General features: G+C 41.8%; 1 protein-coding gene across 1 annotated transcript in view; it reads left to right on the plus strand.

The window, feature by feature from the left end:
• Window positions 1-291: 291 nt before the first annotated feature.
• CLVS2 (clavesin 2) overlaps window positions 292-24842 on the plus strand; it is a 62837-nt gene continuing 38286 nt past the window's right edge. The window contains exons 1-2 of the mRNA XM_035538356.2: window positions 292-843; window positions 15595-15769. Coding sequence (XP_035394249.1) covers window positions 455-843; window positions 15595-15769 — 564 coding nt within the window. The 5' untranslated portion in view covers window positions 292-454. The remainder of the gene's footprint in view (window positions 844-15594; window positions 15770-24842) is intronic.

Below are 24842 nucleotides of genomic sequence, written 5' to 3' on the forward strand. Positions count from 1 at the left end.
CCCAGGCCGGGGGAGCACCCCGGGGCGCAGCTCGCCCTGCCTAGCGGCACCGCCCCCGTCCCCATCCCCTTCCCCTTCCCCGGCGGGGGAGGCGGCAGGCGGCAGCCCGCAGCCCCGTCCCCGGCGGGTGTCGGTGCCTCTGCGGACTGGCCCCGGGGATGCTGCGGGCCGCCGGCCCCCGCCGCGGGGAGGGCGCTATGCCGGCGAGATAACGCGGCTCCGCCAGCAGCCCGGGGGCGTCGCGGTGCCGGCGGGGGGAGCCAGTCCCCCGGGACCCGGCTGCCGGCAGCCGCCGCGGCGTCTGGTCGGCCGGGGCGAGGCCCGGCGGAGCGGGGAGCGGAGGCTGAGCCGGGGCCGGAGGCTCGCCTCGGGGCCGGAGGCCGGGAGGCTGCGGAGCGCAGGCAGCAGAGGCGGGGAGGAGGAGGAGGAGGAGGAGGAGGAGGAGGGCAGCGCCATGACTCATTTGCAGGCAGGTCTCTCCCCCGAGACCCTGGAGAAAGCCCGGCTGGAGCTGAACGAGAACCCCGACACCTTGCACCAGGACATCCAGGAGGTGCGGGACATGGTCATCACCCGGCCGGACATCGGCTTCCTCCGCACCGACGATGCCTTCATCCTGCGGTTCCTGCGGGCCAGGAAGTTTCAGCACTTCGAGGCGTTTCGCCTCCTGGCCCAGTACTTTGAATATCGCCAGCAGAACCTGGACATGTTCAAGAGCTTCAAGGCCACAGACCCGGGCATCAAGCAGGCGCTGAAGGACGGCTTCCCCGGCGGGCTGGCCAACCTGGACCACTACGGCAGGAAGATCCTCGTCCTTTTTGCTGCCAACTGGGACCAGAGCAGGTAAACGCGGAGCCACCCGCCTGCCTTAACCCCTTCTTCCCCCGGGGGATGCATGGGAAAGGCTGCGCCAGAGCAGAGGGAGGTGGGCAGTGGGGACACACCCGGCTCTGCCCACGGGGGCTGGGTACCAGCCTGGAAGGAACAGGGAGATAAGAAAGAAGAAATGTATCTTGTGGCTTAGGGCCTCTTCAACCTTCTCACGCTGCATTTCGGGAGGGATGTGGGAAGTGCTCAGGTGCTCTTCTCAGCAGGGCGATTTGAGGTTTATACCTGCCTGCCTGCCCTTAGCCCAAGTGAGCTGGCATGGTAGATGATGTGCTTAGCCTTCTGACAAAGGCTGTCTGCATTCCCTGTGCTGGTCTTTCTGCTTCAGCAAACACAGAGCTGCCCAGCTACAGTAGGAAAAAGTGTGGGTAGATGCTGTTTGCAAATCAGGAGTATCCATCATGGTCCTCGAGCTGAAAAGTTTGCTTGTGCAGGAAGGTGAGGATCTGAATCCTTTCCCTCAGCCAAAGAAAGCTCTTCCTGAGCCACCTGGAAATGCCAGGATGGGAGTTACAGCAACCACTTCTTTTCCCCACTCACGCTGCTCTAATCCTCTGCACAATGTTATCCAAGCATACAAAGCTTTGGTGGCAGTTTGAAAGAGGCTAATGCAGTTCCCACAACAATGTCTGATCCTTTTGGGGACTGCTGTAGCATGAAGATGACTTAGCAGGCTGACCCAAAATCTGTCTATCACCAAGGCCCTTTCTTTTAGCAATTGGCTTGATAATATCAGGTGCCATGCCCATTTTCTCCAGCAGTCTAAAATTGCAGTCACCAAATAGCTCGACTTCAGTGCATGTAAATGAATGAGTCCATAAAGAGCGGACTCTCTAAAACCTGCACCTTTGAGAACTGCATCTCTTGGCTTCTCTAGGTTCTCAGCTGGGAGCAGGTTTAAGATCTGCAGCACTAAGTGAGAGAACTTAAAATTTTGCTAGTTGCCTTCATCCACACTGTCTTGTGCAGTCAACACGAGCAGGGCACTGGCAGGGCTGATATAATGCACTGTGCAGGTATCCCAAGCTCACCTAATTTGAGTTGGGGAGAACACAAACATCTAGCAATGTGGATAGAAAGGCCGCAGTTTGGGGGATTGTCATGCTTGAGCCTGCCCTCAAAGTGTTTGTGGTAGCTGTCCTCTGGCAGGCTGTTTCGATGGCCATTGCGGGGAGTGATCACTCCGTTCTTGGCACCAGTGGGTGCTCCAGCTAAGGATGGGTCTCTGCCTGGGTGACCACCATGCCTTTCCTCCTCTCCAGACAGGGTGGCCACATCCACACTGCCAACTGGGAAAGTTCCCTGGCCCTTGCCAGTCCTTGAATTATTCCCAGGGACCAGGAGGATGCTGTCTGGCACAAATCAAAGCTGTGCTCACAACCACGCTGACAACTAAAAAGTGTGCATGCAGATGGGCAGAGCTGGGGCCAGTGTCCTTTCCCTGCTTTAGTCTTCTGGCAGATGGAGCTGAAGAAACAATGACAAACAGAGGTGGTACAGCTAAGGACTGAGTGGCTTCACTGTATTATTTTCCCCATAAAGACCAGGTCAAATTTTTATTTAAAACAAACAAACAAACAAACTCCAAAAATTCTTAAAATCTCCAAAGGAAGAATTAGAAAAGAAGTGAATGTTTAGGCTGTTTATTAAATCATGCATCTACCATGAAGGTGTTCCCTTGTTACAGGTAGCATGGCCTACTGTATTCCCTTATTTCTCGATAACAAAAGCAATTCCCAAAAGTTTATATGATATTTTCAGACCAATACTTCCTAGTCAAAAGAACACCAAGAACTTGAGTTCATACAGAAAGTTGCATTTCAGAAAATAATTGCAATGTGAAAAGAATAGCTTTATTTTCTTCTTAATTTTGGATGTGCTGATATTTAAACTGACCAGCTGACACAACAGGAAATGAATTGTGATTTTTTCAGGAAGTCCTATTTCCTAAGAAACTGTCCTTCCTTTCTACAGTTCTTTTGCTCTGTCTTATAACAGCAAAGTGACTGAGGTCCACCCAAGTACCTAAGGGCCGTGTTTGCAACAGGGTCCCCACTGCTCTCCAGCAGCGCACGCCCAAGGCACGCCTCTCTGCCAGGGCGAGGGATTTGCTTTCACACAGACCCTGCAGACAAAGGGGAGAGCACTGAAGCCCAGCCATGGGGAGTGGCTTGCTCCAAGGCACAAAACAAGTCAGTGGCAGATCTGGGAATAGAGCTAGGCCACTTTCTTTTCTAATTAATTGAGTGTCTTCCATTATGTGATGTTCACTACTGGACCTGGGGGGGGTATTGTGTAGGGAGCATAGTGGAGTTGCTGCACAGTATGTCTCAAGCTTATGCCTTAGCTGACTTGAGGTACTGCAGCATGTAAACCGCTCCTCTGACAACATCACTGGGAGGATTACTTTTCAAAGTTTGTTTTGTTAGGACCTCATTGCATGCTTCATAAACTAAGCAAATAGAGCACAGCAAGCCTCCAAATTTATCATGTGTGTACAAGTTATTATGGCCAGCATGTAACCATTAGAAATAAAAAGTTCCAATTTGTTATTTAAATGAATTGCAGACATACTATAGATGATTTATATAGCACCAGCAGCCTATGATTTACATAGTTCCAATTAGAAAGAAAAGCGTGGGAGGCAAGAATTCCTGTGGTAAAACAAGCCTGTGTACTCAATGTTAAATCACTAAATTAAAGAAGGGCCTGAAAACTGTACCAGATGTCCTACCATCTGAACAACCAAATCAGACATGTATTTAAAGCAAACAAACAAACAACCCAAAAAAAAATAAATAAGAGGAAGCAAGGTGAAGGATAAGGCATGGAGTAGCCCAGCAGCTTTTCAGCGGGACCCCGCTGAACTCTCCATCCTGCCTCTGCTGTTAGGGAAGTCAAGATGGATAACATTCCTGCCAGGACAGCACTCCGGGAGGAATCAGCCTTCCTTATGAGCTTCCAGACTGTTGATTCATAACTACATTTGGCTTGTAGGTGTGTAGTTGCAGTTGAAGACTCCTCTTTTTTAATGTGTCCAGCTGGTGAAGTTTTTTTTTTTTTTTTTTTTTTTCCAGTTAATGGTACAGTTAACTTCAGCTTTTGCAGCAAAGGATCTGTTGTCTTGCATGCTCTTCTGTATGCTTCATGGCATCTGTACACAAGTTCCCCCATGAAAATTGGTCCATTTTGATACTGTTTATTTGAAATCTTTCCCTGCATTAATTATCTCAGATCTTTCCTAGAAAGTGCAATAGAAAACTGCAGAAGACTAATCCATCGTTCTTGTCTGTGTCATAGTGACCCAGTAGCTCACAACATCCTCAGCGAATACAGAAATCCACTGCCCTTATTATCATTAGAGCAGCTGTTGCTTCAGATAATTTAAAGCAAAGGCAGAGTCCACTGCTTTGCTTTCAAATACGTGCTTTTATTTGCAGAAATGCTAGAAATTTTTCCTTCAGTTATATGAAAATTTAAATTCTGTATCTATTACGTGGCTGCTCTGTTCCTCAGCTCGCTATTAACCAGCTGAATTGGTAGGGTATTTTTCAAGCTCTGATGGAGGCAGTGTGACAAAATAAATAGCAATACCAACAGTAGTAGCATATTAACAATAAAAAAATACCTGGTTAATAGAATCAATTTCTGTATGGAAGTAATATATTTCAATTAATATTTATTAACTAGTGCAAACTAATTTCTTTCTGCAGCTTCTCCTGCTGAATGTCTTATGTTTCCTAGCTTTTCCCCGTGTATCCCTATCCACCTATTCACATGTGTATTTGGATTGTGTTTTGGCTAGGGATCTTTATGATCAGTGTGTGTGTAAAACTTAGGTCAGCTGATTCTTTCTCCATGGTTGTGGCTCTCAGACACTGGGCTAACATAAGGAGTAATGAATGGTATTAAGTATGAATCAAAGAGATTGATGAAATCTTGTAAAATCTTTGACATGTTTTCTTTTTTTTTTTTTTTCCCTGTACATTTGCGTAACACTGGTGGTGCTTTTCTATTCTGAATAAGGGCCTGCTGCCACTTTTGATCCCTCATCTTCTCAGCACTCAAATCTATACCCAGACTGATGAATCAATGAGATCTGAGGCATCATGTCTAGTTACTCCTGTGTATATCTTGAGGGCTCTTTCAATAAAATTCTAAAAAATATTAAGCCAGAACAGTAGGTTAGAAATGGGATGATGGCTCAGAGACTTGGCTAGCTTTCTCCTTTAAATCTCAGTGGCACAAAGGCTCCTTTGACAGAAATGCTTTACTTGCCCTGACAGTGATGATCTTAGAATACAGGTTTGTGCATTTCTTACATGTTTGGGACCTTCAAGAGATATGTGACTTAAATTCAAATGAAGAATACCTACCTTTTCTCTCTTCTAGTTAACAGTTTACATCCTGAGAAGCAGAATCATTCCACTCAGGTTTAATTTTTTGATTTACTTAAAATTTCATGATACTAGGGGTAGGGTGGGCATGTGGCAACAGAAGCAAGAGGGCAACCTTGCAAAATCAGATAATCTGTTATTCAGTTTAGACGTAAATTGGCTGGGACCAAAAGCTGCCTAAACAGAAGATATGGTGGATGTTACCTATCACCAAGAACATTAAATATTGAAAACAGCTGACACAGCTGGATTTGACATGAGAATTCTGCCTCCTGTGTTCTCTCTGTCTTCCCCTTCTCTTAGCCTAGTGGAAATCACGGTGGCCTCTGGGAGTGGAGAGGATGCATAGGCCACATAACCAAGAATTAAAGATGAAAGATCATAGTGAAGTACTACCAAGAACTGATAGCAGTGTTTGCCAGGCAGTTTTTCCTATAAGTCCTTTGAAAACTTTGATGCTGTTTGTGTCCCATTAAAAAAAACTCAAAGAAGTTTTCTGTAAATTGTTGCCACTGTTAAATTACAAGAGAGTAAGATGTTCTGTAGTTTGAGATGTTCTGTTTTTGATAAATCAAAGCCTCAGTGGGGCATTATTCTAGTAGGCTCTGTTGCTGTTGTGGTAGAAATGGTAACCCTCTTGCATTTGTAAGAATCTCTGTCAGCATAAGTATTAGTTTGTCAGGCCTTTGCAGACTCATTGCCTCAAAGCCAACTGGAATGAAAAATTTCGAGAGAAGTAGAGTGTATCTGTACACCAGTCCCCACCTCATTTGAACTCAGGCTGGGACTCACACAGAAAAGGAACATTATGAGTGCATTATGTATGTGTTGACATATTTCTAGCTTGTGTTATTCATATTAACAGCTGGGCTAAAATAGTTGTCTAAACTTTCCATTGAATTAAGCGCGGTTCTATAAATAAAGGGCATGAAATATATTTAAATTAACCATGAGTTCTAGATTATCCTATGAATTAGTGGTACCTTGCTGGATACAGTGAATCCTGTAAGTGTCTCTTCAAACAAGTGAATGTGACTAATGTTAGGCATAAATAAACCAGGACTTGTTTGTGCACAGCCCAGATGGCCACAGGACACACACCGCAGCAGGTCTGCCCAGCGCACCCTGCTTACCTGCTTACCCTGCAGCGCTGCTGCAGTCACTTTGAAATGGGCCAGAGCAAAATGAGAGGCTCCTAAATAAACACTGTAACTTAACACTGATCAGTAAGAATAAAATGGTAGTGTCTTTCCTTCACACTGAACACCACATTCTTTTAGTATTATAGGTTAATATGTTCATTTTTTTCTTTTTTCTTTGCTTTTCACTGTAAAATAGAGAAAAGCAGTCAAAGCCATTTTGCACCAAATTTATTTCATAGTCACTAGCAGCACATCCTTTTCATTAGTCATATTTCTGTACCTATAGAGAAAATAATTTCAGTCTTCAGCAGTGCAGTGATTCAAAGATCAATAGTCCAATTTCTTTAAGTGGTATATTCTTTATTGCAGCGCTGGATGCACGGGGGATCTCTCCGCCTATCGTGCATACCTGAAGTGAAAAGCCATCCCAAATTTATACAGCAGAGTGATGAATATTTTATTAACGCCTATACATACTCATTATCTAACCCCGCCTACTCTCGCTTCTCATGCTAATTAGTTTTTTGTGTCCTGCGTCTGCGCAGATCCTCTCATCAATTCTGGGCAGTGGTCATCGGGCTGTGGGTGGTGGTCTCAGAGAGGAAGGCCATAAGTCTTCCTCACAGTGTACTTTTTACCCTTGGTCAGGATTCTGCTGAGTTTGCTTTCTTCCTAACCGCAAGGACTGGCTTTTGCTAATTATTTCTTTATCTTGTGTTCCAATGTCCAGTTTGAGATATATTGTCCTCCAATGTCCTGTTTGAAATATATCGTCCATACATCTGTTTCCTGTCCTATAAATAATGGTCTGTTTGCATTTTATTCCTCCTTTAACTCAACTTCTCTAATCAATCCCCCCTTTTCTTGCTCCATGCAAATTCTTTTGCATTAAATGCCTTTATCATTAGCGGTAATGTAGTAAAGCAGGTGTCTGAATAACATACATAATAGCTTGAGATATTTTCTGTACTAGGGACAGATTAAGTTCTCATCCCAGGCCGCCCAACCTGAACCCGAGAACCATATTCCCACAATCATTAGGATCTGGAGAACTGCAACTTGACTGGCCCAGTTGGAGTAGCGGTCCATATTTTCCCAGGTGCCTTCTTCACCCTTGAATAGTGGATCCAAGCTGCTTGCTCCTTGATCTTGATAGCAGTATGCGTTGTCAGCAGCACTTGGTATGGTCCCGTCCACTTTTCCTCCAAAGGGTGACCTGTAAATACTTTTACATACACATAATCCCCAGGTTTAAAGGGGTGGATTGGTTGGTCCAGCCCTCTAGCCCTGGTTCCTGAGACAACTTTAGATATTTGATTCAACTGTTTTTGGAGTCCTATTAAATAATTATACAAGTATCCTGACCCCAATTGCGTCAGATCCTCCCCGCTGAACAGAAACTGATAGGGCCTTCCGTATAATATTTCAAAAGGGCTTAGTCCGTGGTTTCACTCTAATTCTGAGCAAAGCTAAGGGAAGAGACTGAGGCCACGGCAAGTTAGTTTCTTGTCCGATTTTGGCCATTTGTTGTTTAATTAGGTGATTCATTTTCTCCACTTGTCCGCTTGCCTGTGGTCTGTAAGGGGTATGGAGTTGCCAATCTACCCCTAGGACCTTACTTACTTGTTGGACTATTTGCGCACAAAAATGGGAGCCCCTATCTGAGGACATTGCCGCCGGAATTCCAAACCGTGGTATTATCTCATTTAATAAAACCTTGACCACCTCCCTTGCCTTGTTAGTTCGACAGGGAAAAGCCTCTGGCCACCCTGAGAAAGTATCTGTTAAAACTAACAAATATCGATACCCCCCTTTTCTAGGCAGTTCTGAAAAATCAATTTGCCATTGTTGTCCGGGATAGTTTCCTTTACCAATTATTCCGAACTTTACCCTATTTTCTGTGTTAGGGTTATGATGCAAACAAATACTGCATTGTTGGGTTACTTGTTTTACCGTAGTATACAGATTTCTTCCCACTAAGACTCGACTCAGATTTTTATACAAGGTGTCTGCTCCCCAATGAGTCTTATTATGTTCCGCCATGACCGTAGGCCATATTAAATTAGAGGGTATCACAATTCTATTATCTTTCAAATATACCCATCCATCTAATCTTACTTTCCCTTTCAAGTCCTCAATTAGTTTTTGATCTTCCCGTGTGTACCTAGGTTCCTGTCCTTCACCTAAAGTTTGTATTTCACCATCTGGTATTAAAGTAAGCGCCTCCACCTCAGCCACCTCGGCCACCCTTTTCGCTTCCTGATCAGCCAATCGATTCCCTACCTTGAAGTTGGCGGTTCCTCTTTGGTGTCCCCGGCAGTGCATAACAGCCACTTTCTCTGGTTGCTTTACTGCTTCTAATAACTTCAAAATTTCTTCAGCATGCTTTATTTGTTTTCCTTGGGCAGTCAATAATCCCCGTTCCTTCCAAATTGCCCCATGCGCATGCACCACACCAAATGCATACTTAGAGTCTGTCCAGATATTTACTTTCTTTCCTGCTGCCAGTTCCAATGCTCGTGTGAGAGTGATTATTTCTGCAACGTATTGCAGCAGAACTCCTTCAGTGTCTGGGGCCTCCCAACCCTCAAGCTCTTTTGCTAGTTGATTCCCGAAAATCGTGGGGCTGTTTTTGAATCCCTGTGGCAATACGGTCCAGGTCAATTGAGCCCTTCGTCCCGAGTTTGGATTTTCCCACTCAAAAGCGAAAAGCTTCTGACTTTCTGGGGCTAAAGTCAGACAGAAGAAGGCATCCTTTAAATCCAGCACGGTAAACCAAACTAGATTATCCTTTAATTTAGTTAGCAGTGTATAGGGATTCGCTACCATGGGGTGTATATCTTCAGTGATCTTATTTATAGCTCTTAAATCCTGCACCAATCTATAGTTCCTCCCATCTGGCTTCTTAATTGGCAGTATAGGAGTATTATATTCAGATTCACACTCAACCAACAACCCATATTGTAAAAACTTATCTACTATCCCTTTAATTCCTTTCCTATCTTCTATTCTTAGGGGATATTGCTTAATCTTAACTGGCTTTTCTCCTGGCTTTAGTCTAACCACTATCGGGGCCGCATTTTTGGCCTGTCCGGGAACGTCAGTGGCCCAGACTCCCGGGTAAGCTTGGTCTAGAATTTCTGAAGTCACCCCACCAATAGGGTCTGCTTGTATTAATGTTAAGCTTAGCGCAGGTTATCAGCTGTTCTTCTCCCACTTTTAACCCAACCTTTCCTTTTTCAAAAACAATTTCTGCCTCCAACTGTTCCAGCAGATCCCGCCCTAATAAAGATTTTGGAGATCCTGGTAAATATAGAAACCTATGTATTCCCATCTGTTTTCCTAATTTATATTTTAAAGGCCTCAGGAAAAAGGCTCTTTCGTGCTGGCCCGTAGCTCCTATTACAGTTACAAAATCCTTATCCTCCGGTATCAATTTCTGGTTTAACACAGAGTAGGTCGCTCCTGTGTCAATTAAAAACTCCACCTCCTGTCCTAACTTCCCTAGCTCAATTTTAACCAGTGGATCTGCTAGGGTAGAATCCCCCGGTCTATTTCATTGATCGGGAGATACACTAGCTATCCTTATTCTGTTCTCCTTCCGTTGCTTCGGACATTCCCTCTTCCAATGACCCACTTCCCTACAATATGCACACTGATTCGGTCTCAGGGGAGGCCTTGCTGACCTTCCCCCTCCTCCATTTCCTCTTCCTTTACTCCGAAAAGGCTCTTCTTGCTTCTGTAAAGCCGCAACAGTTGCCGCGGCAATAGTCTTACCCAGCCTTTGTCTCTCATTCCCTTCTCGATTCCTAAATACCCTCCATGCCTCTTCCACTAACCTCTCTAAATCCCTCACATCTGGTTCCTTCATCTTTTGAAGTTTCCGTCTTATATCCTCTGCCGATTGTCCCAGAAATAGCGATACCAGCTGAAGCCTACCTCCTTCCGAGGAAGGATCTAACGTTGTAAATTTTTGCATTGCTGTTCTCAAACGTTCAAGAAATTCTGGCAGAGTTTCTGTTTGGCCCTGTTTTACAATATACAATCTGGACCAATTTACAGAGTTAGGTATCGCATTTTCTAGAGCAATCCTTATCCATTCCTGATACCTTTTCAACAATCTATAGTCATTCTCGTCATTATAATCCCAGTTCGGGTCCACCCTAGGTACGTATGTTTCTACTGTCCCAGGCAGAACTCCTGACGTTACTTGTGTCTGCACCTGGGTCCGAGCAGTTTTTACTACCAGCTGTTTTTCTGTCTCCGACAGAGCTGCTAGCATTATTTCTATATCTTTCCAATCTGGGTCTAAATTTTTCACAATTAGTTCAAATCTTCGAGCCACGGCTTCCGGATCATCCCGGTATCCTTTTACAGCCTCTTTCCAAGAATCTAGTTCAGTGGTTGTAAAAGGTACTTTTATCCGGGCAGGGCCATTAGTTCCCATGGCCTGCCATAATGGAGCCTGAATAACAGGTCCAACTTTACTTCGGGTTTGGGCCGTGGTCGGGGTAAAATTCTCATTCCCCCAACTCTCATCATCCTTATCTATTTTGCTGTTTCCTGGACTTGCCTCCACACCTCGTTCTACTGTCTGGGGCGGGAGGACATAATCCTCTATTCTCTCCTCTGGTTCACTTAATTTCAAACATCTCTGCCTGATACTGCACGCCGAACAACATCTCTTCATCTTTCCTGCCCCTTCCTTTCTCATGTCCTTTTCTATTGCCAGGATCAAAGGATCCTGTGGGGCTAAGTTAATTCCACACTCCCTCTGCCATTCCGGGTGGTTTCTTAAGGTGAAAAACATATCTGCATAGGACACCTCATCCCATTTTCCCTCTCTCCTTAAAAACAACATTAACTGCAGTAACGTATTATAATTTATAGTTCCATTAGACGGCCACTTTTCCTCACATTCCAGCTTATAGAGTGGCCACCACTGATTACAATATTTTATTAATGTTTTCCTATTTTCAGTCATTCCAGGGGATCCTCCTATATCCTTCCAATGATTTAATATACAACCTAACGGGCTTTTCTTGAGGATTTCACCACTTTGCTGCCCTCCCATATTATGAAAGAATGTCACAGAATACACACAAGTATATCCTTACAACAACACCAGAAACCCACCAAAATTCCTAACAACACTGCCGTAGCACTTATCCCGATAATCAATGTCAAATTCCACATATAACAGATTCGTTAACCCGAAATAAACAGTTCCAATTCCAAATGGACCTCAAGAACGAGCTCTTTCCTTGAGGTCCTCCCAACATATACTTATGATATTAATCACAAAAGTATATACCAAATACTGTCTTGCAGAAGATCACCCTCCGACTTACAGACAGTTCCAAATGACCGGTCTGCCAAACAAACAAACCAAAATAAAGAATATACTCACTTACAATGATGGGGTCCTTGTCTGCCTCCGCAGTGATCCGGTGAGTCGAGGAGTCCCTCCGGGAAATCCCGGGGGTACCCTAGGGAGTCCTGTTCCCAGCGGGTCCTGCGGTCCGACAGAGGAGAAGTCCCATCTGGGGTGCCAGATTGATTCAAAGATCAATAGTCCAATTTCTTTAAGTGGTATATTCTTTATTGCAGCGCTGGATGCACGGGGGATCTCTCCGCCTATCGCGCATACCTGAAGTGAAAAGCCATCCCAAATTTATACAGCAGAGTGATGAATATTTTATTAAAGCCTATACATATTCATTATCTAACCCCGCCTACTCTCGCTTCTCATGCTAATTAGTTTTTTGTGTCCTGCGTCTGCGCAGATCCTCTCATCAATTCTGGGCAGTGGTCATCGGGCTGTGGGTGGTGGTCTCAGAGAGGAAGGCCATAAGTCTTCCTCACAGTGTACTTTTTACCCTTGGTCAGGATTCTGCTGAGTTTGCTTTCTTCCTAACCGCAAGGACTGGCTTTTGCTAATTATTTCTTTATCTTGTGTTCCAATGTCCAGTTTGAGATATATTGTCCTCCAATGTCCTGTTTGAAATATATCGTCCATACATCTGTTTCCTGTCCTATACATAACGGTCTGTTTGCATTTTATTCCTCCTTTATCTCAACTTCTCTAATCAGCAGTCCCAAGGACAAGGTTGGCTCTTTTATGTAAAGAAAAGCTTTTTCTAAGAAAAAAATATGCTATCTTCTTAAATCAGTTTTTGCAAAAGTGGATACTAGTCTGCAAAACATTAAAGTATAAGCACACCTTAAACCAGTAATTTGTGCGCCACCTTAAAACTGTAATTTGTGCATCAACTTTTACATAGTGCTCTGGGTGCTCTATTTCTGCAGAAATAGAATTTATGAAATGCAGAGTAATGCAGGCCTCTGGAACTGGTGTTTCAGCTTTCCAGGGACTCACCCTTCAGAAAGGACTGGAAGATCAGCTTTCAGCAGATGAAGTTTAACTTTTAGCTATGAAGGTGTGGGATACATTTCATCACACATCTGTGAAAGCTGATAAAAGAATTATTTTGGCAAATATTCCTGTTCTGGCTTTGTCTGGGATAGTGTTAATTAAGGGGAGACAATTGTGCATTTAGAATAACTAATGCAGGAATAACATAGCATGGCTATTGTGAAAAACAGCTCTCCATGCTCAGAATGATAATTTGTCCAGCATAATACTGCAGTCACCCACACCCACCTACTGGTTAAATTTCCAGTGCTTGTCTGGAGACAGCCCATAGCAGATAGTTGGTGTGGGACTGTGTAAAGAAGTTCAGTGGAATTTGGGTTATCTTGTGGTTACCTGTGGGTAATGGTGTACCCATAGGTTTGCTTGATGTGTGTTTTTTGTATATCTGCACCAAGTAATTTTTCCCACCTTTTGTATACATAGGATTTTCGTTTCCCTAAAGTCCAGCCAAGAGCTGAGCACATGTTTTAGTACAGACTGTGCATCCTGGTACTGATGTGAACAGCAGTAGCAGGGAGGTGAAAAGTTGCACAACATGCAAGTCTTCAGGACTTGTTTTCACTGAGAGGACAACCTTTTGTCTTTTCCTGTGGGTAAATATACAATATTGTCATTGCACTGTGGACAGTATTTCTTACACTAAGCAAACATGAAATAGGAGTTATGCTGAATATGGCACAGATTTGTGGAGACCCAGGCCCGTGACTATTGGTTACCCTCTGTGGTGTCTGAAGTCCTGGCCTCATTGATACCTGAAAGTTTTTCCACTGTCTTGAACAAATTAAGAATATTATTACGTATATATGTGTTTGCATATATACATCTATACATGTATCACTTAGGTATACATAAAATATTTTAGGGACTGTCTTAGAGGACTGATCAAAGCATCCTTATGTCTAATGCATGGGATTTCTAGCAGCCTTATGCTACCAGAGAGCTATTAATCCAAGGCATGTGATGTGTTCTTAAAGTCCCTAGGGAGGATGTTAGAGATCTATATCGGGAACGTGGGAATCTTCTTGGACTGGAGGTTGGGTGTTTGCAACAGCCATCTGCTTTGTGGAGCTCCTCTCCCGGAGAATGAGTATTTTGAATGGGGTGGTATAAATGGCAAGTGGGGTTGTGCTAATTTTATGATTTGAATATTTCTAATGTCTTTCCTGTAAATATGAGTTCCAGTAGATCTTCCTCATACTGAGGACATTTGTAAATAGCTCTCCCAATGACTCAATTGATGTAATTTCCTTCTCTGTGGGACCTTTCCCCTGGGAACGTCTCTTACAGGGTGTATTTGCAACTAATTTTATTAAAAAAATACTATTTATGAGACCTGTACCACCTTGTGGAGCTAACCGGTGCGTTTGAAGGTAGTTGGCCACTCTCTGTCCCAGCCCCTGGCCCTGAACACAATGCTGTACACCTCACTCCCTCAGGGTAAGCACACTTTAACACTGGTGCTGGCAGTTTTACAAAATGTAGATCATACAGGGAATTTTAGTAGGCACCTTGATGAGGTGCCTCCACTGCCTTTGCATGCCTGTATTGTTGCAGATAGGTAGACTGGTCTGCAGATAATCAAGGTTCAATAAGCCCATTTTGGTGCCAGTGAAATATTTTGTAGTATTCTTGCTTCAAAATGCTCCTAACACAGCCCATTTCACATACAGCTTGGTCAGGAAAGAGGCAATGAATGATTTTTTTTTTTTTTGTAGCAGTGCTGAGGGTATTTATTTGGTCATTGAAGGACCTCAAGAACAACTCTGTCATTTTCCCCCCGTGACTGGATGTCATGTACAGTGGTTGGGCTGGGGAGCTGTGCTGCTTGGAGAGAGGGGGAGCATCACCTCTGCCATGCCTGAAGCTTTGCTCATGCTCCCCTGGGGAGTTTTGCCCAGGGCAGGCAGGGTGCACCAAGCTTGCTTTACTGTACCTGCTGCAGAAACAATCAAACCTTTGATCCCCCAAGGAAAAATTTCCATTTTCAGTAATGGCCTTTTTTTTTTTTTTTTTTCCCTGCCAAAGGGAGATAGAGAATTTCAGAGTTTTGAGGATTTCCATAGGGAAATTACAGAGAAGAATTTTGCTTGTGCAGTTCACTCTCCTTGCTGAAAAAAATCTGAACAAAAAAGAGGGAGCATATCAAACTACCTGCAAACTTTAGATCTCGTAAGAGTAAAATATTAGAAAAAAGTTATATCTCAGAAAAGTGGAAAATACAGAGGAGAATATGAAAAATCTTATCCTAGTCAACCAAACCAAATTCAAAATCAAAGTCAAATTTTCTTAAATGAAGAGAAGAATCATGGAAAACAAAGCTTCCCCTATGGGGAAGATTCCCCTATGTTTACCTGGGGAAAACAAACTTTCTGTTGTTTACCTGTTTTAAATTTATACAGACATTTAATATAATGCATGGATATGTTAGGCAGGAGACTTCTACAGAAAGTTCAAGCTTGCTTTTGGTGTTTTATATTCTTGTATTTTTCTTTTGGATGGCTGATGGTTTAGATGTATATAATCCTGCTCCAGAGAATGAAGTCAACTAACTGAGCTTTTGAGACCTTCCTGGCTTTACATACCGCTAGCTTCTGAGGTTACGTGTGCATCCCTTTCTGTTAACCTTTGGATAAGCAGTGCAAAGGAGGAATGCTCAGAACTTTTCCCTGTCTGTGCTGTTAACCTACCTTGGCATACATGGCTTAACTAATTCTCCCCTTCACATTCACAGGTACACACTGGTGGATATTTTGCGTGCCATACTTCTTTCTTTAGAAGCCATGATAGAAGACCCCGAGCTGCAAGTGAATGGGTTTGTTTTGATTATAGACTGGAGCAACTTCACCTTCAAGCAGGCCTCCAAGCTCACACCAAGCATGCTTAGATTAGCCATAGAAGGCCTTCAGGTAACGTTCTTCTTTTCTTTCTCTTCCTAATAACCCCTCCCCCCTGTCCCCCCACCTTTTCTTTTTGGATGAAGCTAAGTTGTGAATTCAATATGGTAACTGCAGTAACTCTTAGCGTATAAGCTCCTTCTTTGCAATAACTAAGAGGTAACTTCTCTGTCTTTATCCCAACGTGGCTGACCTCCTGTAAATTCAGACCATAGCTTCTGGAGCAAGTTGCAAGTAATCAGTTTATCTTGTCGTTTTGGACAGGACTAATGGAGTGTGTGGTTCTGCTGCCTCCCCAGGTCATTTGTTTCATAGATTCCACTGGAAACAGGCTCACACTATATCACTTGTCCTGAAAAGCGTGGCACACTGTGAAGAGACAGGTAGCTGGGAGTATTTACTCACTGAAAGTTCAGCATGTGCTTGACTTTTTTGGTCAGGATTAATTTGGACAGCAGCTTCTAGGTTTGAGCATGTAGTGATTTAAATTTCTTTCTACTCATTGTAAACGTACTTTACACAGCACAGGCACATATGTGGAAAGGATACCACATAACTCTTACCTGTCTCCCATGATCTTTAATGCTTATTAAAATGAAAAACTGGAATGTGTGAGGTAGTTGTTTACTGTACAAGCTTGAGGTGGTGTGTTAAAAATACCTGTAATTCACTGCCACACATGGCAGTGTGCTCTGGTTTTACAAGGACATATATTTCTTTTCTGTAATATTTTTATCATTTATACATTTTTATTACTTATAAAGCAAAATAGCAACCTTAACTTTGAACTTTCTTCACTTTGATATTTCTATTTTTGAAGAAACATGTATAGCAGGAGTATGGAGTTTTGATCTACATCTTGAAATGGCTTAAACAGCATTCAGCCTGCTGTTGCATAAACAGCATTCAGCCTGCTGTTGCACACAGAAGGGTAGTGACAGTCATGAGATGAAGATCTGAACTTTCATTTTGTTGTGCTTCCTTATACAACGGTGTGATTCCATGGTCTTGAGATCTACATCTTAAGACAGCAGAGAGATCTGTACTTTAATAGTGCTGTTTTCTTTTATAGTTTTTTAGCATTGTTTTCTTTGTGCTGCTTTTAAAAGTTAACTATTGTTTTCTCATATAGATCATGAATAAATACTTTAGTAGTCTTTGTTTTTAAATGGTGATGTCTCTTCTTGGACATTAATCAGTTTTTTTTTTGACGAGAGCTGCAGTGAATCTGAAAGTATGATGTATGACCTACATCTGAAAGTATGATATACGACCTACCAAACTTCAGCTGGACTTTGGAACTCTATTCTCCAGCCACCATATAGTTTATTGCTGAGTTGAGGTGAAGTTTGTAATCCCCAATAATCCCCAATATCTCCAGTCTGACAGTGGCTATCACCCAGGGCATCATTTTTTGCCCACTGTTTCCAGTCCTGTTGACTCCAGGGATGTAAAACCGGGCACAAAATGCTGCAGAAGAGGGAATGAGAAAGCTCTGAAGTGGCAAATATGAGGTAAAACTTACCCAACACTTGAGCAGTCTGACCTAATGTGTGACGTGTTATCTGTAAGCAGCAACTTTCACAAGGCCTTTTATCACAACTCTTTTTGCGGTGGGGGAGGTTCAGGTTGGATATCAGGAAAAGCTTCTTCACTGAGAGAGTGGTCAAGCACTGGAACAGGCTCCCCAGGGATGTAGTCAAGGCACTGAGCCTGACAGAGTTTAATAAATGTTTGGACTGTGCTCTCAGTCTTATGGTCTGAATTTTTGGGTAGACCTGTGTGGAGCCAGGAGTTGGACTCAATGATCCTTATGGGTTCCTTCCAACTCGGGATATTCTATGATTCTATGATTTTGCAGAAATCAATTAAATGGGCTCATTTTAATACACTCTTTCATTTTCTGTGGAGAAGCACTGAGGGATTGAGGGCTAACATTCCTACACTAGCAAAATTAACTGATTTGCTAGTTATGTTTTGTTAGTTGTTATACTACCTAGGGACTTGTATTTATTTATTTATTTATATATTACTTAAATAAACATTTTTCTATGTAGCGTTATATTAGAATTAATGAAAAGGGCTGAAGACAACTGTGTTGAGCATCTTGGACGGAGAACCTCCCTTCAAAAATAATTATGATCAGGAAGGAAATAAGAGGAGCGCATGGTGAAAAGATAGTGTAGAGACACCCTGGTCAAGGGATACATTTATTTGCATTCTACAATATTTAATTCTTGAAATATTCCATTTTCTTACCCTCAACAGAGATTATCTTTTCTTTCATTTTGGACAAAAATATGTAGCAGAAACATCTTTCTGAATGATACTAAAGTTAAAAGTGCTTACTCAGGGAAAAGAACAAGAAAAACTCATGAACACAGTTTATTTATGATCTTTGTAAATACTTTCTGTTTAATCAGAGAAATGGAATTTACTTTGGCTTATAAGGTTTAACAGGGCTCAAGATACTGAACTTTACCATTTGGGAATTTAAACATTTGTTTTACTTGGGTGGGAAGGGACAGGGGAAGTGGGATTAGTGACCACTAAATTTGATGTTGATCAAATCCCTTTGCCTCTTCCATGAAATCTACTAAATTTGCATTATATTTGCTTAGCTTCCATGGTGAGCAGAATATTGAATATGGCACGTAGCAAAGTGAACTGATTACAAGCTGTGGTGTTTCTGGGCTCTTCACAACTGCTTATTTTTTATGAAATTGCTTCTAAAAGTATAATAAGTAAATATATACAGTTTTCTAATGAAGACAGGTTCTGCTTTACACTTCATCTGCATATATGTGTTAAGTGGGAGTATGAAAAGAAGCATACTCCTAAAGGACTTTAATACATTAGAAAAACCTCCTAGGTACCTGCAGTTGTTTTCAGGTAAAGGGCCTTTTGGCCATGGCATTTTTAATCTTAAAGGCCAGTGATCATCTGTGATTCAGTGATTAACTGATGTGAATTTCCAGCATATCCATCCCAATTTTGCTGTACCATTCAACCGTTGCAGTTTAGACCACTTCTGATTTTTAGGTCAAAGAGGTTTACTGGCCAAGAAACAGTGATTGACTCCTGTGGAGGTTGGGACACTCAGCTGGGATTCTTGATGCTGCAGTTTCAGCTGATACATTGGCCTTGTCCTAATGGAAGAAAGTGATACTCTTCCTTTTGGATGCTGGTGGTTACAGGATTTATGTTGCTCCTAGTCAATGAGAAGGAGAATTAAAACGTAGATCCCCTATACTTTCTGTAGTGAAGAATAAGCACATAAGCAAATGCAACATGTGGTATTCTATTTTCTGAGAAGGATCTATCTGGATTAGTTACCTGGGAGTACCTAACAGCTGAGGGCTGTGAAACCTGAGCAGATGAGAGCATCAAACATTGTTTGAGGAGTAAGACCTAAACCTAAACTCTGACTGTGGTACCTTGTATTGGCTCTTCCCAGAATATTTAATAGGCTGGTGTCTGTGAATCACAGTCTTTTGTTGCCCACTTTTCCCTATTTATTGCTTTCTGAGTGCTGAATTTGGGCTTGTGAATGAGCTCATGTTACTCAACAACTCAGCTCCTGAAAGCAGGAAATATTATATCTTGTTTCTATGCTCTGGTGTCTTGAATAAGTCCTTTTCAAAAACTAAAAATTTTACAAAATTTTGTCTCTTTCTCCAGCAAGGTGCTGTAATCTGAGTGCTTCAGCTACTTTTCCCATAGAGAGAAAAACTCTTGAGAGCTCAGAACAGACCCAGTCCTGTCTTTACATAGGCAGTGATGAACTCTGAGCTATTAATACATGAGAATGAAATCTTGCAGTTACAGTCTCATAAATCGCTCTAAGAAAACATAATCTCAATACACAACTTTGGTCAAAAAGCAGATCAAATATTAGGAATTATAAGGAAAGGGGTGGAGAGAAGAGAACATGCTGAATCCGCTGAATACCTCTGCGCAATTGCTTCCATCTTGAACTTTGTGGATGCTTTAGATTTTCTGTCTCAGAAAGGCTTCTGTAGAACTGGAAAGCATTAACTGAAAGAAAATAATCAAATGTATGGTCTGATATATAAGGAGCAACTAAATTGTCTGGGATTCTTCAGGATGAAAGAAAAAAAATGTGGAGGGAAACTACATGTATCTTTAAAACCATAAGACCACAGGATAATCCAGGTTGGAGGAGACCTCAGAAGATCAGCAACACGAAACTCTTGCTTAAAGCAGGGTCTCTTTAAGGTCAGATCTGGTTACAAAACATGTTTTGGGTGGCTGGAGAGAGCTGACAGGCTGCAGATGGGCCATAAAGATCATCTAATTTCAACCCCCCTGCCATGGACAAGGACATGGTGATTTATATGACATGGTGATTCTTTATACAGTAGCCAATAATTTGTGGTACTCCTTGCTGTGGAAATTCTGGGTGCTAAAATATTGTGTTCAGGTAAGATGGATAAGTTAGTGAAAGAGAAATAAACAGAGGATTACTAACTACATAAAAACCTCATACAGGATTCCTTGGGCTGCATACAGCTGGAGTGAGGTGAATACCAACTGGAAATATCATATAAACTGTCTGTCTTGTATGTGCTTCAGATACTCATTTTTGGCCTCTTTTAAGGAGAGGATGTAGGGTTAGATGGACCTTTGGTGGGACATAATTAAGTCATATGTACTTCTCCCCGCCCTTATAACCTTTCTTTCATTTTACTGTTCCTGTCTCTCTGATAATCTCTTTTGCCTTAATATGTAGCTGGGAACACGGGCAGGAGGGAAGAGGTTCTAGGTATGATTCTTTTCTTTGTGATAGTCCTTTTATAGTTACCTGGGCTTTTTCTCAAGTATTAGGACACCACTGTTTTCAGAAGTAATTAAAAAAAAAGGTGGCAAAGACTAAAAATTCAATAGGAAAATTATGTTGAAAGTTCCATTTTATTATTAGCTCCGATAGGCAGCTTGGGGGGTAACTATAAATGAGTTTTGCAAAATAGAAAGTTGTGGGCATGCATGAGACATGTTAAATGATGATTGATTAACTGATATTCAGGATTCTAAGACCTGGAACACTAAATCCTTCTTAAATGCTTGATTTCTATTTAGCTCATAATGGTAGTTGCATACATGACAGACTCATTTTTCATGTTGTCACTCGGGCAGGCTGTACCTCCAAATACTTTGCAAAATTGCATAGTTATTGGTGGCTGAATATTAACGCTTTTCATCTAAGTGAAACAACGGGGAAAAGGAGATGATACACATTTGTATTGGAAACTGAACATATATCAACAACATTGTTGCAGAAGACAGAAGAATCTCGCTTTTGAGTTGAGGATGTTTACAGGGACAGAGACTGATAGTGTTTGGGGGACAAGGCAGGTCTTTCAACTGATTGTGACTTATTTTTTGTTACAAAGGAAGGATTCATAAGCTAAAACATACTCATTACTCTGAATGTGAAAGCAAAACAGAAAGAACACAAAGACAGCATGCTTGCAGCTACTATTGCTGTCCAAAACATCTTTAAAACAGTTGTTCTTGTGAATTGTAAGCATAATAACCCCAATCAGATTTGCTTCAGCAGGGTAAGATGGAACAGCCACCTAGTTTTGGACTACATCTCTACAACCAGCAGGTTGCAGTGTCAAGAATTTGTAGGTCAGGAACTTCTAGAACAAAGGATGCCTCTGAAAACTGTATTTTGACATTTTCACATAATTACATGGTCAAGTGCTCTGTAAAACACATACACAGACATACACACACACACAACTTTTAAATATCTTTTCATCCCAACTTAAAAACAGAAAAATAACTGAGAAAACTTGACTTTACTGCTTCAGTTTTCAGTCAGTTTTTGAGACTAGGGTCCTGCACTGGGGAGGATATTAAAAAGTAGTAGGCTCAAGATAGTAGGCTTAAGATTTAAATGAGAGTATCTACTACTTCCACGAGGGTGAGCAAGTCATGTATCTGCTTTCATTCAGTGTCTTAACAAAGAGTTAAACTCTTTGTAAATGTCAGAGTTCCCTGAACCCAGGACCAGCTCAGAGATTGAAGGAATGTGCTTGTAAACAGCACAATTCGTATCAGTTCAATTCATGTTCTGCAGCAGCAGCAGCAGCAGAACAGGGTATTTATAATAAGAGTTCATTATTTTAAAAGAGCTTATATATATTTGATCTCTTTTACTTTTAAAAGGCCATCAAAAAGGCTTGCTGGCAATTTGCTGTGGAAAAAGGGTGGGCTGGAGCTGACTGTTAGTTCTGGCTTCTCACCTCTGGATGGGCTAAACCTGCCAGGTAAGAAAGGACTTGATGGCCAGAGCTTGAGTTCAATTGCTTACAGGCATGTCTGTATAGACATAGCCATTATTCAGCATGGTCCAGGCTGTTAAAAACCTGTTCTTTGAAGCCAGAATAATTCATTTCCTTGCCTGATTCTTTTATTATGATCATCAATAAAAAGTCATCGAATGCCTTCTAAATGGTGATTTATTTATTTTCACAAACATGTTTTTTAAGATGAGGGGATACAATTATCTCTCAGTTATTTATTTATTTACCTATTTATTTATTTATTTGTTTGTTTATTTATTTATTTCAGCTAAGAACTATTCTACTGAAATATTACTGTTAAAAGCATCTGCTAATTTGTGGTGCCCACTGTGACAGGCCATGAGACCGTGGCCTGATTTTTAGACATATTTTATATATTCCCAGTCCAGCTGCCATTGACTTGCCATCAGGAGGATTCAAGACTTGTGAAGATTTGATCTCCAACCCTCAAACCAGGAGCCTGAATTCTAGCGTGGCCTATATTTAGAGCTCCTCATTAAATGCTCTTTGAACGTGGCTCTGTGTGGGCTGCTGCCTCTTTGAAACAAGTAGTAGGAAGCAATAAACTGAGCTCCTCTTTCATCCCCAGAAACTCTGCTGTGTGGCATCTTGCTGATAGCTGCAAGGATCCATAATGGAGTGAAATATCCACCACAGAAGCACTGCCACTGGAGTTAGCAGAGTAACTGACTGTAGAGGGTTGTCATCATCCCTGTGAAACAACATGAGAAAGAGAGTGGGCACTTTGCCAGTGTTTTGCAGATATTTGTTGTACGCAAGGCATGATGTGTTGTGGGGATCTTGGCTTTATTCAGGCCCTTTGATCTAGCTGGCACAGACTCTTGTGCCTGTTCCTTCTGCCCTCTGAGCAGCCTTTGTCTTAGTCCTATGATCCTCAGATCCTCATCCCAGTCCTTTACACATTGCCTAGTTTTGTACCAGTCTTCACTGATGTGGGCTTTTGTCTCAGTGTCCTAATGGCATGCCCCAATATCTCTATTGTTGTGGGTGATTGCATGGCATGGTAAGGTCATCTTAGATTCCCAAGGAGATCTGAGCATATTGTGGTCTTCAGATCTCCTTATAACCAGTGTTCCCATTGCTTTTCATGTCATTCCAGAAAGCAGCACTAGAGAGTGTGTCCTGATCATTTGACATTTGAAGTGAGTCCTTTAGCCAGCAAGTGGTTAAGGAAACTGCTGCTGCAGTTGCTCAGACTGGAACTGGTGTGCTTGGTATATACGACTCAGTGCTCATGGGGCCAAGCAGAAGATGACAGGAACTTCTGGGGGATGTAGTGGAATGACATGGTATGATCTGGGAAAAGATTTACTCATATCCATTTTTTAATTCTGCTTTAACAAGCCAGCCATGGTTAGTTTACAGTCCAGTGAAATAGTTGCCATTTTCCCATCCGTTCTCTTAACAGAAAAGAGCATCCAATTAGAGTTATTGCAGCGTGAGAAAAAGAAAATAGAAGAGTTTCTTTTTGTACATGCATATTATCTCTTTCATTAACTTTTTTTTTTTTTTTGTTAAATGCTAACCACTTTTTTTCCCCTTGGGAAACAGAATCTATCAGTATTAAATAATGATAATAAATGCATTACCCTGATTAAGCTGAAAAATTAGTATTATGCTGAGGCGAGTGGCACCAGCATGAAAAAAGAAGGGCTTGTAGCACGAACTTGGTGTAGGGAATTAAATTTTGGCACCATGATTGACTTTCTGTTGTCTCTGGTAGTCCACAGTTCAACAACTATACAGTTACGAACATTCCTCAATTTCAAAATATATAGTTATTTTTGGAAGTAATCATCCTCAGTCAACACCTAAATATTTCTCTTTGCTTCTACATCATAAGTTCATGAGGGATATAAATAATTTCCTTCCTCATAAGGTCACTCAGAAATAAAGCTAATTTTTTCTAAATTGTAAAGACAGAAATCGAAGACAGGTTTTAAGATCATAGTTCACCTTCCTGCTAAGGCAAGATTAGCTCTCATGTATTATATTTTCTAGTACTTCACACAGTTTAATTTAAAGTCTTAAAAGTAGGTCTGGCACATTCTTTGGAAACCTTTCCATGACTTCTTTCTCTTCAGATTTCCTCTCAGCATTAATCCTAAATTTTCTGTTTCAAAATGTCACCCTCTATAAGCCCTTCATTATTTCACCTGGTGCTGTTGAGCTGGTGTGTGAGTATCCGTTTTTGTCTCACACTAACCCAAAGAAAGGAATTATTTGAAGAAATATCTGCAACAGTGGTGATCTAGAATCAGGATCTTTGGAGGTTCTTCGTGTCTCATTTGCCAGTGGGAATGTGAGATTTGTGTTTTCTTTCGTGATATGAAAATCAATGAAACTCTTCTTATTTGGGGAACTTAAATTTACTTTATAGTGTCCAGATTCCCAGTGTTATCAATCCATTTTATATACACCTCTTTCAGGTTTGCCTTATAAGGATATGCTGGATCATTTTTGGATAACCTGTGTTTTCTCTAATGTTCCTAAATCCTCTGTGATCTTATTAGGCTGTGCACAGTTGGGTTTCTGTTATTGTCTTCTGTATATACTGCCGTTGCACTTAGTCCCTGGCATATCAGCTGAACCTTCGGTGCTCTCTCTTCAAAGCAATACAGTGTAATTTATTGTGATTTTTGTTGTTTGTTTATAGTCCTTCACAAGTGTTCAGCTCCTATGACAATTATTTTATCGAATCCAAATTGACTTTACTTCTAAGCAAAAAT

Source organism: Cygnus atratus, chromosome 3, assembly GCF_013377495.2.
Source record: "Cygnus atratus isolate AKBS03 ecotype Queensland, Australia chromosome 3, CAtr_DNAZoo_HiC_assembly, whole genome shotgun sequence".
Lineage (NCBI taxonomy): Eukaryota > Metazoa > Chordata > Aves > Anseriformes > Anatidae > Cygnus > Cygnus atratus.